Source organism: Syngnathoides biaculeatus, chromosome 3 (genome assembly GCF_019802595.1).
Source record: "Syngnathoides biaculeatus isolate LvHL_M chromosome 3, ASM1980259v1, whole genome shotgun sequence".
Classification (NCBI taxonomy): Eukaryota; Metazoa; Chordata; class Actinopteri; order Syngnathiformes; family Syngnathidae; genus Syngnathoides; species Syngnathoides biaculeatus.
Window position 1 is genome coordinate 5,667,655 of NC_084642.1, and position 18,324 is coordinate 5,685,978.

At 46.8% G+C, this 18,324-nt stretch overlaps 1 protein-coding gene across 1 annotated transcript in view; it reads right to left on the minus strand.

Moving 5' to 3' along the window:
• Nucleotides 1-18,324, minus strand: part of cdkl5 (cyclin dependent kinase like 5) — a 34,587-nt gene that overhangs the window by 11,743 nt on the left and 4,520 nt on the right. The window contains exons 2-7 of the mRNA XM_061813384.1: nucleotides 11,269-11,314; nucleotides 11,067-11,203; nucleotides 10,373-10,493; nucleotides 8,696-8,755; nucleotides 8,013-8,103; nucleotides 935-1,037 (exon numbers count right to left, since the gene is read on the minus strand). Of these exons, the coding sequence (XP_061669368.1) occupies nucleotides 935-1,037; nucleotides 8,013-8,103; nucleotides 8,696-8,755; nucleotides 10,373-10,493; nucleotides 11,067-11,203; nucleotides 11,269-11,314 (558 nt within the window). The remainder of the gene's footprint in view (nucleotides 1-934; nucleotides 1,038-8,012; nucleotides 8,104-8,695; nucleotides 8,756-10,372; nucleotides 10,494-11,066; nucleotides 11,204-11,268; nucleotides 11,315-18,324) is intronic.

Sequence of the window (18,324 nt, forward strand, 5' to 3'; positions counted from 1 at the left end):
TGCACGTTTCTGGGATGTGGGAGGAAACCGGAGCGCCCGGAGAAAACCCACGCAGCAACGGGGAGAACATGCAAAGTCCACACAGGCGGTTCCGGGATCGAACCCGGGACCTCAGAACTGTTTACGCTTTACTAGCTGCGCCACTGTGCCGCCACTAGTAATTCTCGTGCCACTTTTGGGCTACTACGGCGCAATTAAACCTTTCAAGTCACACTATTAGGCCCAACAAGTAAGCGTGTATCACACACTTGTAGTATCCTAGAGGCTACAAGTACGACTAAAATGCCGATTAGTACATTTTTTTTTTATCATTAGTAACGTGTAGAGATTCTGCTAGTAAGCCAAAGTTTTCCTAGTAGTGCGGAAAAATATAAAGTAGTAGATGGCACTATTACAGACGACAGATAACATGGATATTAAATATATCAGTATTCAATATAATGTACAGACATCAAGGACATTTAATATCCTTGATTTGCAGCTTAAAATTTGTGTACTAGTACATTATTGGTCCTAACTAGTTGGACAAATTTAGCAGTGCGGTAGGATAATTATTGTACTTGGAACTAGTTAAGCAAAATTGTGCAAAAGGTGACAACTACATACTATTTTAGTACTATGAAATTCTAGAAATGAACTATTAGATTTTTATAATTTCCCTCGTGCTAAATGTGCACAGTTTTTTCTGGTGATTTTTCTTTTTCCACTTTTTTTTACAATTGACAAACAAAGAGAACATAACTTGATATCAAAGTTACTGCATGAATGAATACTCAACGCTTCTGGGCAAAAATACGAATCTGCGATACACATTTGGAGGAGCACTCTTCTTGTCATGTTTATCTCATAATAACAATATGAAATATGGAATCACACGTGACTTTTCACGCTTGAGTGCTTAATGCAAAGGGGACTTTTTTGAGTCCCAATAAACCTGATCGATCTCGCTTTCGCCTGGAAACAAGGGCTGCCCGTCACTCAGCTCCCCGAGGATGCACCCGACTGACCACATGTCCACCGCTTTGCCGTAAGGAGCCCTGACGGGAGAAAGAAAATGTGGCAAGTTGTTAACAGCTCGTTTTAAACTCAGCGGGTAAACGGGGGAGGAAAAAAAAAAAAAAAAAAAAAAAACGAGGTTGGGAGCTCTTAAATTGAAGAGGCGGCGGAAGGGGAAAATGTTTCCGGCGCAGGGGGAATAAACGCAGAGATGGCGACGCTCATGAAGCAAATGGTCACTTGCGAGAAAATGGAGCTGAGGAGCGAGGAATGAGGAATGGCGAAGGATCTGGCAGCGGCCGAGCAGAGGTGCCGTTGGAGAGGGAGAAGATTTGAGGGGGCGGCAGTCAAACAATAAATGTTCCGGGGCATTTGCTGAATCGGGCGAGCGCACCGAGGCGACGTGACTTCGGCTTGTCTCTTGAGCTGGGCTGGACTTTCGGTGCGGAAAATCACATTCGGCGGAACGTAGCTCGCTGAACGGCGCGTGTCCGACCCCGAGACTCAAAACGTTAACGTCGGCAAAATGCAAAAAAACAAAACAAAACAAAGAACACTCTGTGCCCTACCCAGCCTTGAATATATCGGGAAGGGAACGACTCCGTTACGGGCTTTTAATGTGCTGTCCATTTTCCATGCATGCATTCTAGTAGTAGTACAGGGGTCACCAACGCGGTGCCCGCGGGCGAATGGTAGCCCGCGAGGACCTGATAAAGCGCCCGCGAGTTATGTTCTAAATGACTATTATTTGTGCTTTAAATTCTGAATCTGACTTGCTAACGTGAATTAAAATTTTAAAATACCTGTAATGTCATTTACTGCAATAAATTAAAACAAAAATATTTTATGTACGTGTAATGAACTGAGTCTGAAATTTGCCGCAGACGGGTCACGTAGACCTTCATCCGATCGGTGCTCACGAAGTAGCCCTGCTGTAGTATTTTTATAATGTTAAAGTGTATGGAATGTCTAATTTCTTACGCAAATTATCTCATCTAGATGAAAATATATGTTCAACTGTTTCATAAAATGCATATCCTGTTCGATGTTTTCACCCAAAAATATTGGTGTTTATGAATTAAAGTCGGTGAACTTTGACCTAGTTTCTCTTCCCTGCAAAACGACTCATTTCGTAGGCGGACCTATGACATCACAAATTCTGGGATGGGCCGTTTTGGAACGACGATAAGCTGGGAGTCTTTTGTGTTCACGCCAAAGAGAAAATGTTTCCAGAATTGTAAGCTTAAACCAATCCGTAAAAATGATTTTTTTATTTTTATTTTATTATTATATTATTAATTATTTGTGAAAATATACCAACTTAGACTATGTTATCGGCTTCTGTATGTTTTGGTGCCGTAATAAGCATTTTACACGCAAAGTAGTCGTCGGGTAGCAAATCACTCAATAAACGGCGTTTGCATCATTTCAAAACAAGACCGAAAACTTCGTATATACGTTCGGGGCATCGAAGCCTTCACGATTTGTCAGTTTATGACCAACTAAACCAAACGAGAACTTCACAAACGCTTACCAGTCGATATTTCCGAGTCGAGGCATTTCCTCCACGATGGGTCTGACCGCTGAGTCGGCTTCTTCGTCGCCAGCTACGTCGTCTGAATTCGAACGTGTGTACTGTCTAACTGGCTAAAATTGATAACTTTTAACGCCTTCACAAAGCTCGTATTCCTCACCGTCTTTGCGGGACCCTTCAGAATAATGTTCATCGCTCGAATTATCGGAAAATTCATCGGCGTTCTTACAGTGCACAACGTCCTACGTCACGCCCCTGATCGGCTGGCGGATACAGCAACGTGCGATCGTTTGTTGCAGATAATCGAAAAATAAAAATGTTTCCTTCATAACAGATTTAAGATTGGTATTCAGCATAGAAACTGTATGATATTAGCAAAAAGGGCCACTGGGGTCCTTCCATTCCCTTTAACCAAGGGGCCCCCGTCCCTGGGAAGGGGTGGGTCAAGAAGGGCATCCTGCGTCAAAACTGTGCCAAACACATATGAGCGTTCATCTGAGATGTCACTCTGTGGCGACCCCTAACGGAACAAGCCGAAAGAATCTTATTTCTGTTGTCATCATGAACATCTACAGCTGATTATAAACAACAGATTTTTCAAGCACTTGTGCAGATGAACAATTTTTCTAAATATTTTCAATTTACTTTTCATACTTTTAAAGTAAGAAAATGAAATTTGTAACATTGTCAAATCAAATCGGGTCCAATTTGACCTGATAGTATGTAAAGTTTTATTACTGTTGCTAAAATGAAAAAAAAAAAAAAAAAAGACTTGTGGTGTTTACATAATTCACCCGCGGGACCTCGAGTTGGGGTGCGGGGTTCCGCACGGACTGTTTTTGTTGTTGCGCTTCCGGAGCAAAAAGGTTAACAGAGTTCCCGCCGTTATGCGTGTAGTTTGGTGATGTCGAACAATAAAACAAGTTCTGTTTCTGTGTCCGACACTCCGCCTCCGACTCCTTTTCTCCGGCGCTACACTGGTGACCCCGACGTCAGTCCCGGCGTTTTCGAGACTGAAACGAACATGGCAACCGCCATCCTCAAATTGCCGGAGTTTTGGGAGACGTCCGCGGCAGCGTGGTTCGCACAGACGGAGGCTCAGTTCGCCCTCCGCGGGATCTCAGATGATTCCACGCGGTACTACCACGTTGTCTCAGCACTCGGGAGCTCAACGGCGGCCAGAGCAGTGAACTTCATCACCTCTCCCCCGGCCCGAGATAAGTATGCTGGGATCAAGGCTCACCTTCTCAAGGTTTTTGAACTTTCACGGCCGGAACGTGCCCGACGTCTGTTGGCTATTAATGGACTGGGGGACAGCAAACCTTCCGAACTCATGGAAATGATGCTAAACCTGCTGGGCACGGAAGAGCCCAATTTCATTTTCATGGAACTGTTTCTCAGGCAAATGCCACCGCATGTTCAGACGGCGCTCGCGAACAGTACTATCACTGAGCCCCGGGCCCTGGCCGAGGAGGCCGACCGTTTCTTCCTGGCAACCCAGCGCTTCTCCCCTGAGACGCTGGCCGCGACGCGCCCCTTGCAACTACGACGCGTCGGGAAACGCCAAAGCCCACGCTTCGCAGCGGCCGTGAGCGTGGGCGCGAAGAGCCGGCTGCTGTTCGTCAAGGACAACCTTTCCGGGCGCAAATTCCTTTGTGACACCGGCGCCCAGAGGAGCGTCCTGACGGCCACTGCGGAGGACGCCGCTGGCGGGACTCATGGGCCACCCCTACTGTCCGCTAATGGCTCCCCTATCCGCTCTTATGGCATGAGGACTGTGGACTTGTGTTTCGGGAGTCAGCGCTTCACATGGGACTTTGTCACTGCGGATGTCTCATTCCCTCTCCTCGGCGCTGATTTTTTTTGTGCCCACGGGCTGCTGGTGGATGTTAAGAGGGGCCGTCTGGTGGATGCACTGACTTTTTCCACGGTCGCCTGCGTCCGCAATGAGGCGACTTATGGTGGTCTCTCCAGTTCGCTATCGGACGGCACCAAGTACCAACTCCTCCTTGGTGAGTTCCCTGCCTTGACACGGCCCACTTTCTCCTCTGCCACGACTAAACATGGGGTCGAGCACCACATTGAGACCAAGGGCCCCCCGATCCACGCGAGGGCCCGACGGCTTGATCCCGAGAAGCTAGCAGTCGCTAAGTCCGAGTTTGCCAACATGGAGCGTCTGGGCATCGTCCGCCGCTCGGATAGCCCGTGGGCCTCGCCACTACACATCGTCCCTAAACCGAGTGGTGGGTGGCGACCGTGTGGTGACTACCGCCGCCTTAACGACGCCACTACGCCCGACCGCTACCCTGTTCCACACATTCAGGACTTCTCAGCCCACCTGGCAGGCAAAATCTTGTTCTCCAAGGTCGACCTGGTGCGCGGGTATCACCAGGTTCCCGTGCACCCCTCAGACGTTCCCAAGACAGCTGTAATCACTCCGTTTGGACTGTTCGAGTTTCTGAGGATGCCGTTTGGTCTTAAAAACGCGGCACAATCTTTCCAGCGTTTAATGGATTCTGTGCTCAGGGACTTGCCATTTGTGTTCGTCTATTTGGATGACATCCTCGTCGCCAGCTCCTCGGAGGATGAACATCTGATGCACCTCCGCGACCTCTTCGCAAGACTTGAGCAGCATGGCCTGATCATCAACCCGGCAAAGTGTGTTTTCGGGGTGCCATCTATCCAGTTCCTCGGGCACCTCATAGACAAGAACGGCGCCGCCCCCCTTCCGGCAAAGGTGGAGGCCGTCTCCGCTTTTCCCCGACCTCGCTCGGCTCGGGGCCTCCGGGAGTTCCTGGGGATGGTGACTTTCTACCACCGGTTCATCCGCCGGGCGGCCCACATCATGCGCCCGCTCTATGAGGCTCTTAAAGACAAGGCCCCCAACCGGGACGTTGAATGGACGGCCGAGAGGATGGAAGCCTTCGAGGCTACGAAGGCCGCACTGAGTCGTGCCGCTATGCTGGCTCACCCGACCCACGGGGCCCCTGTCGCTCTCACTACCGATGCATCGGACTACGCTGTTGGAGCCGTATTCGAACAGTGGGTCGGCGGCGCCTGGCAACCGCTTGCCTTTTTCAGCCGTCAGCTGGTCCCCAGGGAGCGCAAATACAGCACGTTCGATAGAGAGCTCCTCGGCCTCTGGCTGGCGATCCGCCACTTCCGCTCCCTATTGGAAGGCCGTGAGTTCACGGCATATGTGGACCATAAACCCCTCACTTTCGCCATGTCCAAGGTGGCCGAGCCGTGGTCCGCCCGCCAGCAACGCCAACTGTCGTTCATCTCTGAGTACACTACGGACATCCAACACATCGCCGGCAAATCCAATGTGGTCGCGGACTGCCTCTCCAGGGCGATCGTCGGCACTGTGCATCTGGGTCTCGACTACTCCCGCATGAGCGCAGACCAGGCCTCGGACCACGGGGTGCAGGCCCTCAAGACTTCTGACACGGGTTTGCGCCTGGAGGAAGTCGCGGTTGGTGACTCGGGCGTCAGGTTGCTGTGCGACCTCTCGGCTGACCAGCCTCGGCCGCTGGTCCCTGCAAACTGGCGAAGAGCTGTTTTCGAGGCGGTCCACAACCTCTCCCACCCCGGAAGGAAACCGTCCGTGAGGCTGGTGGCCCAGAAGTTCGTGTGGCGCGGTCTCAAGAAAGATGTGCAGGCCTGGGTCGACTCGTGCGTGGCCTGTCAGCGGGCTAAGGTGCATCGCCACACAAAAGCCCCCTTGGAGCCCTTTGCTGTCCCCGAGAGGAGGTTTGACCACGTCAACGTTGACTTGGTAGGTCCACTTCCTCCCTCGCACGGATTCACCTACTTGCTCACCATGGTGGACAGGACGACCCGCTGGCCCGAAGCCGTTCCCCTCTCCTCGACAACGTCGTCAGACGTGGCCCGGGCGTTCATCGGCACGTGGGTTGCACGCTTCGGGACACCGTGCGACCTTTCTTCAGATCGTGGCCCTCAGTTTACCTCTGAACTCTGGAACGCAGTCGCTGAGAGTTTGGGGGTCAAGCTGCACCGCACTACCGCCTATCACCCCCAGGCGAACGGTCTTTGCGAGCGGTTCCACCGCTCCATGAAAGCAGCCCTGCGTGCCGGCTTGACGGACGGCAACTGGTTGGATAAGCTCCCGTGGGTCATGCTCGGCCTCAGGTGCGCCCCCAAGGAGGACCTGTTGTCCTCATCCGCCGAACTCGTCTACGGCCAGCCACTGCGGGTCCCCGGCGAATTCATCCCGGATGCCACAGCGCCCTGGTCCGCAGCCAGGCAACGGTCCTCCCTGCTGGAGGCCGCAAAAGGGTTTGCGCCGGTTCCCACGTCGCAACATGGCACCCCAGCTGCCCGGCTGCCCCGTCACCTGCGCTCTGCGGATTTTGTGTTTGTTCGTCATGACGCCCACCGTGGACCTCTCCGCCCCCCATACGACGGGCCGTTCAGGGTCCTGGAGCATGGGGATAAGAGCCTGCTCGTGGACATTGGCGGCAGACCCGAGACTGTTTCCGTGGACAGGATCAAACCCGCGCACCTGGACATTGCCCAGCCTTTGGGGTTGGCCCTCCCCCCGCGCCGGGGTCGTCCCCCTTTGCCCTGTGCCCCTGCGCCCGCCGGGGTACCCTTGACCCCGCCTGAGCCCTTGTCCCGTGACTCAATGGACAGTGCGGCCCCGCCCCCATCGGCCCCTACAGTGCACACTCGCCGGGGTCGGGTCATCATCCCTCCACGGCACAAGGATTTTGACTATGGGTGAATTCTGGGGGGGCTTGTGTGGTGTTTACATAATTCACCCGCGGGACCTCGAGTTGGGGTGCGGGGTTCCGCACGGACTGTTTTTGTTGTTGCGCTTCCGGAGCAAAAAGGTTAACAGAGTTCCCGCCGTTATGCGTGTAGTTTGGTGATGTCGAACAATAAAACAAGTTCTGTTTCTGTGTCCGACACTCCGCCTCCGACTCCTTTTCTCCGGCGCTACAGACTTTAGAATCAGCATTGGACGTTCCCTTTTGGAGGACGTTTTTTTCCTCTGCGTGTTCGGTTAATTTCGGGTAGTGAGAATGTTGGTGATCCAAATGCAGGTTGGAGACGATGAACAGTTTCTTCGAAATTTTTACTTGCAGAATATTCCGGTTACTTATGAGTTACAGACGATTGCTGTAGCAGGTCACAAGTGCAAAGGTACAGAGAGATCACGCATCTTTTATCCTGTCTAAATGTCGGACCATGGGCGGTATCTAACCAATTACACAACATCGGGACCTTCCACTAGACAAAGAGTTTGTGTAAACCAGTTATAGCTGGCGGTGCATTACTACAAAGTTTCCAGTATACAGTTCAGCAAGGTTAACTTATGAGCCTAGGTGCAGAGGAGCGCGATATCACTCAAGGACAGAACTGGTCACAGAACAGAACAGAACCCCACTGAGGACATGAAGAAATTATGCCGCCATGACTAAATATGGGCAGGAGGCACACTTCAGGCCTTACTCACCCAAGCAGCAGCTCTGGTGAGCGGTACCACCTCGTGGCCACGTACTCCGTGTAGTTGGCGTCGGTCCCTTCGGACAGGTTACGTGCAAAACCTGAGCACAGCAACGCACAAGAGATGAAAAATGAACACACTCTGTCATTCATTATTTGATAATCACACGTATCTCCCGTTCTTAGCTATTTCGCTAGCTAGCTAGCTAGTACCTAGTTTAGTAGCTAGCCGGCTGGCTAGCTTCCACTACAGATGACAAATTATGTATGAACTGCACGGAACTTTATTTTTTTTTCAGGGCAAGCAAACAGCATTAATCTTACTTTCTCGGGGGGAAAAAAAGACATTTCACAAATTTTTATTATATAGTGTTTGTGTTAGTGGTGTTAGCTCACGGCAGAATTTCTCCCCCTGATACGCAACCTGCAAGGTGATAAATTAACTGTGAGATTTTTCACAAGGCAAAATTAAATGATAAAAATAACTACGGCGATTACTGCTAATTTGATAGCGGTGGTGACTCAGCCCACGGTGTTGTGGGCTTTAATGAACAGTAAACTAGTTCAATCTGCAAAAGGCTCCAGTGACATAGCGATGAAGACAGAAACACGATATAACACTTTCCTTGGCCCTGGGCACATATTTTAAATAGCGATACCGTGTGACAAAAAAAAAAAAAAAAAAAACCTCACCGAAGTCACAGAGCTTGAGGACATCCTCGGAGCTGATGAGCAGGTTCTCCGGTTTGATATCTGGAGCAGCAGGGGATCCAAACACAAATAAATGACTGACGCAGTTCTACTATTAACAAATGTAGCAACCTTCACATGTACACCCAAAAGCAGTCAACCCACTTTTTCATTGTTAGTATTTGTGAAGATACAATAGACACAAACTTATTAAATGTTATGTTCAGGTTTTGGGTGCAATGGACCTTTCCGACTGACGGTCCGACGCTGCGTCCCCCTTAGCTACATGTCCCACAAGCTTCCAAAATGGCGACACACCCTGCTAATAATTTTCTGTAGAACATTTCTAAAGAATTTCGAAAGAACTATAGAACATTTGTGTCCTATAGAATTTCTATAGAAATTCAATTCTGCACAAATTCTATAGAAAATCACAGCCAAAGTTCTACAGAACAAGTTATTCTGTACAAATTCTAGAGAATTCTATAGATTTCTATAGAAAATTTTTAGCAGGGGAACAGAACAGGTTTGAAGTCGATTCTCTAACGCGTATTCAAGCTAATTTTGCGGTATGTTTTTTGCCAAATCCGTCAGACTAGTCCAGGTCTCAACTATTTCACGCAAGGATATCTACACGGAATTAAGATTTTTGACGGAGCAGGAAGCAATGGCAGCGTTACAGCGAAGCATTAGCGATCGACGCAAAAAGGTTTGACGCCTCACAAAAATCTTATTGAAAGCCAACAGGATAAAATAGTGGAATTGTACTCCGCATGTAAAGCACGGTGAGTACTTTTTACTTGGAAAGATCACGAGTAATATCATTGTAGTCTTTATATGTCAGTAAGGTTCGATTTTCTACGTTTAATCAATGGTGATTAACTCTGTCAGTACCGTAGTCACCAGATGAAAAAGTTTGACTTGGCTCGTAATGGAACCAACCCAGTACTCTGTCTTAAAAGTCTGTATCACTAACCCGACTCTGCGACATAAAACATTACTCACTTCATTCAGCAGGTCAGTGATACACTAACAAAGTTGAAAGTTGTTCTCCCACAATGTATAAAGCACTGATAATAATTCAATCAAGCTCAGAGAAGATACTACAGCCTTGTGTTTGTTGATGTTGTCCACATTTAGTTGTACGTGCGCTCTTCCGCGAGCCTTAATCCAGTGTAGACACTTCCTCAACTGTGTTTTAGGCTTTGGAAAATGAATCAACCGGGCCCCTTGTAGGCTAGCAGGGTGTTTTCATCAGAATTGCACGTTCCTCAAGCGCATCTGAGGACCATTTCCTTTGTAACATTAACTTTTCCAAGCGCACGCTACTGACCACCGGCATTGCTTGTGGGACAATACGCCGAGAGGGGCGTGGCAAGCCAGGGGTTAAGACAATGCGGCTATCTGATTGGCTATTATTGTATGAGTGATTGACAGGTCGGAAAGGTCCATTGTAGGAAGAGCCTAAAATGAATGAAAACCATTACAGGCGAACTTGTCAAAACTCAGCAAAATTCACGACAGGTATTCGAACTATAAATGAATAGAAGGTCAAATGAAGTTCACCTGGAGCGCTTCACCCTGGAATTATCATTATTATTATTATTAATAATAATAATTCAATGAGAGGCAGACAATCATTTGCCATTCCCATTTTGAAAAATGGAACAACAATTTCACCTCTGTGGACGATCTCATTCTTGTGACACCAGTTGATGGCTTTGATTAGCTGGTAGATGTAACTCCGCACTTTGTCTGGCGCCGCGCCGTTCGGAACTTCCTCCAACAGCTCCAGCATGTTCTGCAAGCACACAATTTAACATTTCGTGAACTGGAAAGACAACTTATTTTAATATTCCCTTCCATCTTCTGTTCCGCTTATCCCCACTATGGTCACGAGCGCGCTGGAAGCTATCCCGGTTCTCCGCGGGCAGGAGGCGGAGTATGCCCTGAACCGGTCGCCGGCCAATCGCAGGGCACATGTAAACAAACAACTGTTCGCACTCACGGTCACACCTACGGGCAATTTCGAGTCCTCAGTTAATGCATGGGAGGAAACCGGCGTGCGCGGAGAAAACCCACGCAGGCACGGGGAGAAAGAACGCGCTAGCTCCACACAGGCGGGACTGGGATTTGAACCCCGGTCCGCAAAGCTGCGAGGCAAACGGTCCCTTCTCCGTGCCGCCCAAGAAAAAAAAAATGACTGGGCTGGAAACCCTAGCAACGTAGTGAGGGAATACCATCATGCGCTGAAAACAAAGTTCATATGTTGCCATGGTGATGCTTTTTTTTTTTAATGTGTAACTGAACTGTGAGAGCGTGCAGGCTGCACGGCGAAAATATTCCCTCTCCAGTGACAGATGAAAGTGCGCACCCTCTCCACGTATTCAAAGACGAGGTAGAGCTTCCCCCTGCGGCGAAAGGCTTCCTTCAGCTCGACGATGTTGTCCTGCTTCAGCGTGCGAAGCATCTTCAGCTCCCGAAGGGTCGTCTCCTTGACCTCTTCATTTTCTGTGCGGACAGGTCAAACGCAGCCGTGACTATGAACGAGATCATGTTGAGGATTTATTTTTTACCTTCGCTGTCTTTGAACTTCTTGATAGCCACCAGCTCATTGGTTTCCTGACAACACACAAGGATATACGTTGAAGCAGTCGCTCACATTTGGAAAAATGTGCGGGTGTGGTCAGTCATGCCCGCGGATGTAAAGTTGCGGACGTGTGTTCTGTTTGTAATTATGAGTGTATCCCTTTAAGAGCGCAGGGGGGTGGCGTCAGATAAACTAGGCTGAGCCACTGATTTAAAAAAAAAAAAAGAGACTGGATGGCTCATTGGCCACTAAAACTGAAGTCGCCATCCGCCATCTTGATACCCCAAAACAACCATGCCGACCTGTGCGTTAACCGCCAGTTTCGTGGCTGTGAGAAAACATTCCACAGGTAAGTTAGAAAGATTTACTTTAACACTGTTGAAGTTTGTAAAGTTTTGTTTTTTTATATGCTGATGAGCTTAATTCACTTGAACAAAGTTTTGTCTACAATTGTTGTTGTTCACTTTCTGCTTCACCTTTATAGGCTGATGACTTTTCGCAAATATTTTCCCAAACTTCATCGGTGGATAAGCAAGAAAACACATTTTCAGGGACAATTTTGATGAATTTCATAATGCGGAACTTGATTTGAATTAGATTTTCAAATGCAAAAAAAGAAGTTTACATTTTCTGTCTGAAATAGGACGTCGCAGAGACGATAAATGAACGATGCATTTAGCATGTATTTTCCCATTGCGAGTCCTTATTTCCAAAAATATATTGAAGTATGTCTTATGCCCATATTTAGTCAAGACTCCATAATTTCCTCATGTCCTCAGCTGAAGCCAGATGTGTCCTTGAGCGCATCTCTGCACGTAGGCTAACCTTGATGAACTGCATACTGGACACTTTGTAATAATCCATTTGCCAGCTAGAACCGGTTCAGAGAGAAACCCTTTGTCTAAGTGGAAAGCCCCAATCTCATGCCACAGGTTTGATACCACCCATAGTCCGCCCTTCTGGCAAGATAAAGGATGTGTGCTTTCTCTGTATCTTCGCACTTCTCATCTGCTCTCTACAGCCATTGTCTGTAACTCATAAGTGCCCGGAATATTCTGTAAGTAAATACTTCGAAGAAACTGTTCATCATCTCCATCCTTTGTTTGGATAACCAACATTCTCACTACCCGAAATTAAACGATCATGCGGAGGAAAAAAAAGCATCCTCCAACAATATCTAACAGATTGACTTAAAATTTGATGGTTTTATGGCAAAAAAGGCTTAGATTTTTGCTATGTTATGACGATAGTGCTTCACAGCGTATTTTGGGAAAAGCTAACATGTCACGGAAATCGGGCCCTAGGTAATATGTGCAAGCTTTCTTGGTAGTCACGGTGTTCTATGTCTTTCCTTTGCACTCAGCCTTTTTTGGCTTACCAAGTGGAATTAAAAATCCTTCATGTTACCAGAAGTGAAAAAATGTCAAGCTCACACGACCAGTTTTAATTCTCCATGCCAAATTTTGAAGAAAACGCCCACCATAATCCAACCTGTAAACCATGTCCTCCACACGTTTTGGGAGTATCAAGATGGCGGCCAACTGGCTTCAACCAATCGACATACCGCTCGATGTGTATGCGCTATCCAGTCTTTTTTTTTTTCTTTTCTTTTTTGATAAGAGGTTACGGACCGTGTGGTTCCGTGTTAAAAAAAAAAAAGAAAAAAGATGTCAGGCTGTGGTTCACTGCGCTGGATCGGGCGCATACGCGCCTGTCAAATCACAGTGACTGTGTTGCAGCCATGGACTAAGCCACTGAATGTATATAAATAAACATTGCTCATAATTAGAATCCTTAATACGGTGTCATCTTCTGAGTTCAATTCATTCCGTGTCTAAACTTCCAACTCAATTTATTCATCTATCAAACCCCCCCCCCCACCAACCCCCCCACCCTATTCCAATGGATCGAAATGCCATTAATGCCTTGCAGCTCCCCCAAAACACCACCATTTTTTTTTTTTGTTTGTTTTGTTTTTGTTACGCACACACACTGCAACTCCAGCTCTGACTTCTAGTTGGCCATTTACCATCCATATAATTTATTATTGAAATGTTCCTCCCGACGGGCACGGACGGATGGCTGTATGAACAGATGGATGGATACGTAGAAACAATGAAGCAGAAAACTATTTCACCGAGCTGAACAGATACAGTATTTCCAGTTTATAGAGGCGAAAGGCAATTACTTTATTTCTCTGCAGCGCAACCCACACGCAGAACAAAAACATCAAACATTGCATGAGGGCATCTCAGATGCATCTTCGGTCCCTTCAGCTTTTCTACAAGTTGCTTCAGTGACCTCGCTGGATTCAAACAATCTGGTCTCGTTCCAGATTTAGACTTTTGTAGATTTTTGCTTCTCCGCGGCGCTGATGTGCCGAGGATTTAACACATCCCACATTTCTTGGAAAGGCTCGACTTGGCTTCAATAACGGCCTGAGTTGGGTTTTTTTTTTCATCCCATCCTCAACCAACTTTGATAGATCGACTTTGAAGTCTGCTCAATTACGCTATTACAGCATGTTATACAGATCAATGGGTATGAGGTACAGTTCCCTACGGAGCTTTCCGACCTGTCAATCACTCGTGTGATAATGGCCAATCAGATAGCCGCATTGTCTTAACCCCTGTATTGACACGCCCCTCTCGCCGTATTGTCCCACGAGCAATGCTGGTTGTCAGTAGCGGGCGCTTGGAAAAGTTAATGTTATGAAGAAAATAGTTCTCAGATGCGCTTGGGAAACGTGCAATTCTGATGAAAGATATCCTGCTCTGTCGATTCATTTTCCAAAGCCTAAAACACAGTTGACCAAGTGTCTACGATGGATCAAGGCTCGCGGAAGAGCGCACGTACAACTAAATGTGGACAATATCAACAAACACAAGGCTGTATGTTCAAAGGTAAGGTGAGGGAGAAGTATCTTCTCGGTGTTTGATTGCATTATTATCAGTGCTTTACACATTGCAGGAGAACAAGTTTCACTTTGTTGGTGTATCACTGACCTGCTGAATGAATTGTGTCATGTTTGATGCCGAAGAGTCGGGTTAGCGATACGTAAAATCCGCAATGTCATGCAAGAGAAATGTCTATTTCCCCATTTGTATCACATCAGACTTTTAAGAGAGAGCACTGGGTCAAATGAATACACCCACTCACTTCTAAAGAATACAATGTTACTCGTGATCTTTCCAAGTAAAAAGTCCTCACCCTGCTTTACATGCGCAGTACGATTCCACTATTTTATCCTGTTGGATTTCAATATAAAGTTTGTGAGGCGTCAAACTTTTTTTGCATCGATCGCCAACGTTTCGCCGTAACTCTGACATTGCGTCCGGCTCCGTCCAAAATCCTAATTCCGTGTACATATCCTTGCGTGAAATAGTTGAGACCTCTCTGTAGAAACTGTCTTCGACAAGTCTGCCGCATTTGGGGCAAAAACATAACCCTATTTTATCTGGAATACGTGATAAAGAATCCACTTCAAACATGTCCTGTTCAGTCGCCATTTTGAAAGCTTGTGGGGCATGGCTAAGGGGGCGGAGCTTAAGATGCCAATTGGAAAGGTCCATTGTGGTCTACACTGTACCATCGATAATACTCCGGCAATGGCCAAAAGTGGTTGCCGGCCTAGCACGCACCAGTTTGCGGCGTCATCAATTATCTGAGTACTGTGAAACGGAAATCCCGTAGCTGAGCCATGATTTAGAACTATAAATTGAGTATCCATAGCATTAAACAAAGACCTGGTGACGGAGGAACACTTGTTAGATTTTAACACTGCACCGGTCATGGGTGAAGAATGACTTGTAACACTTTCATTTGTGTTTGTCTGGAAGTGTTCAGGGTCTACTACGCAAGAATGAAAATCCAGCCAAAATAGCGGAGAGGAGGAGGAAAAAAAAAAAACAAAACCCGAAGTGAAATCAATGAAAAGGCAAAAAAAAGGAAAAAGCAAGACGGGTGACCACCAGTAAGCCGTGACTCATTCTGTGTGAAAAGGGGAGTCCTGCATGTGGGAAGCAGAAAAAAAAAAAAAAAACACAACAGGCTCGGAACTCATCAAGCGGTGACACACGTCGTCTGATCGCGGAGCCAAAGAAGACCCGATAAGTGCCGGACGGCGTTTGGCGATCGATCGATTCACGTCAGTTTCTCTCGCAGTCGTGGGGCGATGTCGGCTTACGCTTGTGGGAAGGTCATCGTCAAGTGGGCTGAGCTCTCTTGGAGGTTTTTTTTTTTTTTTTTTTTGGGGGGGGGGGGTCAATGCTTTTGTTGTCGTACTGTATGTTTAAATCAATCATCTCTGGCCGTCATTGATGTAATATGCAAACGTGAGAGGAACACTCACTCGGGTCTCGTTTCAAAGGAGCTCATGGGGGACATGAATAATGCATGCCCCCCCCCCCCAAAAAAATGGACATGAATTAAACGCTCTGCATCTCGTTTTGATTTTGTGTTGTTTTTAGAAATGTATTTTTGGGTGGTAATAATGTATAAATATTCAAACCAGCAGATAGAATCAACTTTATTGGCCCAGAATGTTACGATGCAAAAGGAAATCGGAGTCACATCTGGGCCAGGAACAGAATTTCCAACACTGAAGTTTTTAATGTTAAAAATTCAGTTCAATAAAATTAATTACAATTAAAAATACTCCATCCAGATTTTTTTTTTTTTTTTTTTTTTTTTTTAAGGGTAAGGCAGGGGTGTCAAACTCATTTTTCTTGCGGGCCACATTGTTGTTCCGGTTTCCCTCAGAGGGCCGTTTTGACTGTGGAATAAAAATATCATCTCATCTTATGAACTATTTTTGGAATCAGAAATCAAGGCTAATGTGTTTTTCAACTATTCACGTTTGGTAACACAAAAATGCTTGTAATAGCTCAACTTTATCATTTACGATATATGACAATTTGAAATTTTGGTTCAGATTTTTTACAAGAATCATGGAAATTGACACTAGATTTGGCTTTGCGGGCCACATACAATCATGTGGCGGGCCAGATCTGGCCCCCCGGGCCTTGGGTTTGACACCTGTGAGGTGAGGTAACTGGTCAGTGCGAGATCCCAGGGGTGTGTCCACGAAGTGTCTGCCCGCTAAAGTGGGACAAACGACTTACACCTTGTCAGTCACAGATTGGTTGTTTTTCATTGGGCTCACTGTTTTCAAATTAGAGGTACAAAATTATTATTTTTTTTAATACATATTTATCATGGACAACTGTCAAGTCAAAATGACCATTTTTAACGAATCAGGTATGCCCTATTTGCGATCTGTCTTGTTTATTCAGGCCCTTTTTTAAGAATCTATTTTCTTTATTTTCCTATAAATAAGCCCAGTGTTAATTTTCAAAGTCCGCATAACGTTACAGTGGCTTGCCGTGATTACTTGTAGGAATGAAATTTCTCCTTGTTTTGAGGAACACTTAAAGTGGGCGGCGCTTCCTGTGAGGGGCGTGGCCAGGCCACTGCCCTGGGCGGTGCCATTTCTGACAGCTGTCACAAGCTGTGTTGCATTTTGGACACTAACGGACCAAGTACTTAAACGTTTCACTGGCATTTGCCAGTTCGTTGCATGTGCTTTACTGCATCCTGGGATACTCCACTACTCTGTGTAAGTCGCAACTTTAGTGTAGAGCAATCCTTTGTCACTGTGCCACCATAGTCAAGTCACGTTTTTGTTCATGTTTCCAAGTTTTGCGTCGTTGTCGTCGGACCTCGTTTCATGTTTTTGGACCTTGCCTCGAGCCTTACGTTTTTTGTGCCTCTGCCTTCCAAGCTTTGCCTCGTACTTCGGACCTTGTTCCAGGATTATTGGACTTTGACTTTTTGGCACGCGTTTTTGTGGTTCCGCCTTTTTGGACTTCTTAGGTTTGTACGACCTCTTCCTGAAATATAACCGTTCTTAAGATCATGCCCTCGCCTCGGAGTCCTGCATTTGGGTCTGTCCCCGTGCCGCTGGCCCATGACACCTATTGTATTTTATTGATACTCATGCTGGGGGTACTGAGTATTTTTGGAGGAGGTCCCAATTTGGAACAAAATTTACAGACTACTGACTTTCTCGTTTTAAAAATACTACAATTAAGCTGAAATCAATATTCAGATTGAATAGGCGAGTCAAAAGACTAAAAATAACAGTAGCACACATGTGAGTCTCCCTCGGCCGTCTCTTCGATTCCGATGCTTCTCGATGGCGTTGTTATTCAAGGAGGGTCAGACATCAGAGGTGGATCAGTGCTGGTGCGCAGCGTGGGGCTGGCAGTGAGATCTCCTACACAAACCCACTGGTTGGCTCAAGATGCTTCAGATAGCGGTTAAAAAAAAAAAAAAAAAAAAAGAGAGAGAGATCATTTTCACGTTGTCTGAGGAGTAAAATGTAATCCGCCGACATGTTCTTGTAGCCGAAGACGAAGGCAAGTGGATGTGAACGGTAGAGGAGGACGTCCCGATGATTAGCACCGGCGCACGATGCAGCGGGCCGCCTTCAAGATCTGTGACAGCATCTCAGCCGGGTGCTGAGGATCGTTTTAATCGTGTGCGGCGTCTCTGACCTTCGCTCATCAGCCTTTGGAGCCACTGTGGTGTCAGCACAGTTATAAATAAACGCTGACTTTTTCAGTCTGCTTAGGATACGAGCAGCTCTACATTGTCTCAGTACTACTGCTTAAAAACGATGATTTTTCATTTTAGGCACAGTAACGCAAAATGAAAAGATTTGGCTTTTAGCTTTTTTCAATCACAAATGTATGTTTGTCCTCGAGTTAGCTACTGTAGTGTTACATCACTATATGTTGGGGTTCATCATTTGTGCCACTGCTATGTTGTTGAGTATTTTTTTTTCTCACTGTCCATATTTCGTATGTGACATCACATTAGTTTGCGCTTGTATATTCTTTAGGCAAGTAAGGGTTAGTTAAAAACACTAAAGAATGTGCCATTCTGGAAGATCCAAACATACAGTATGCAGAGCAGGCTTGGGGAGTAACAGAATATACTGTATTTAAATGACAGGAGCAAGGCTAGACCACGGCCTGGG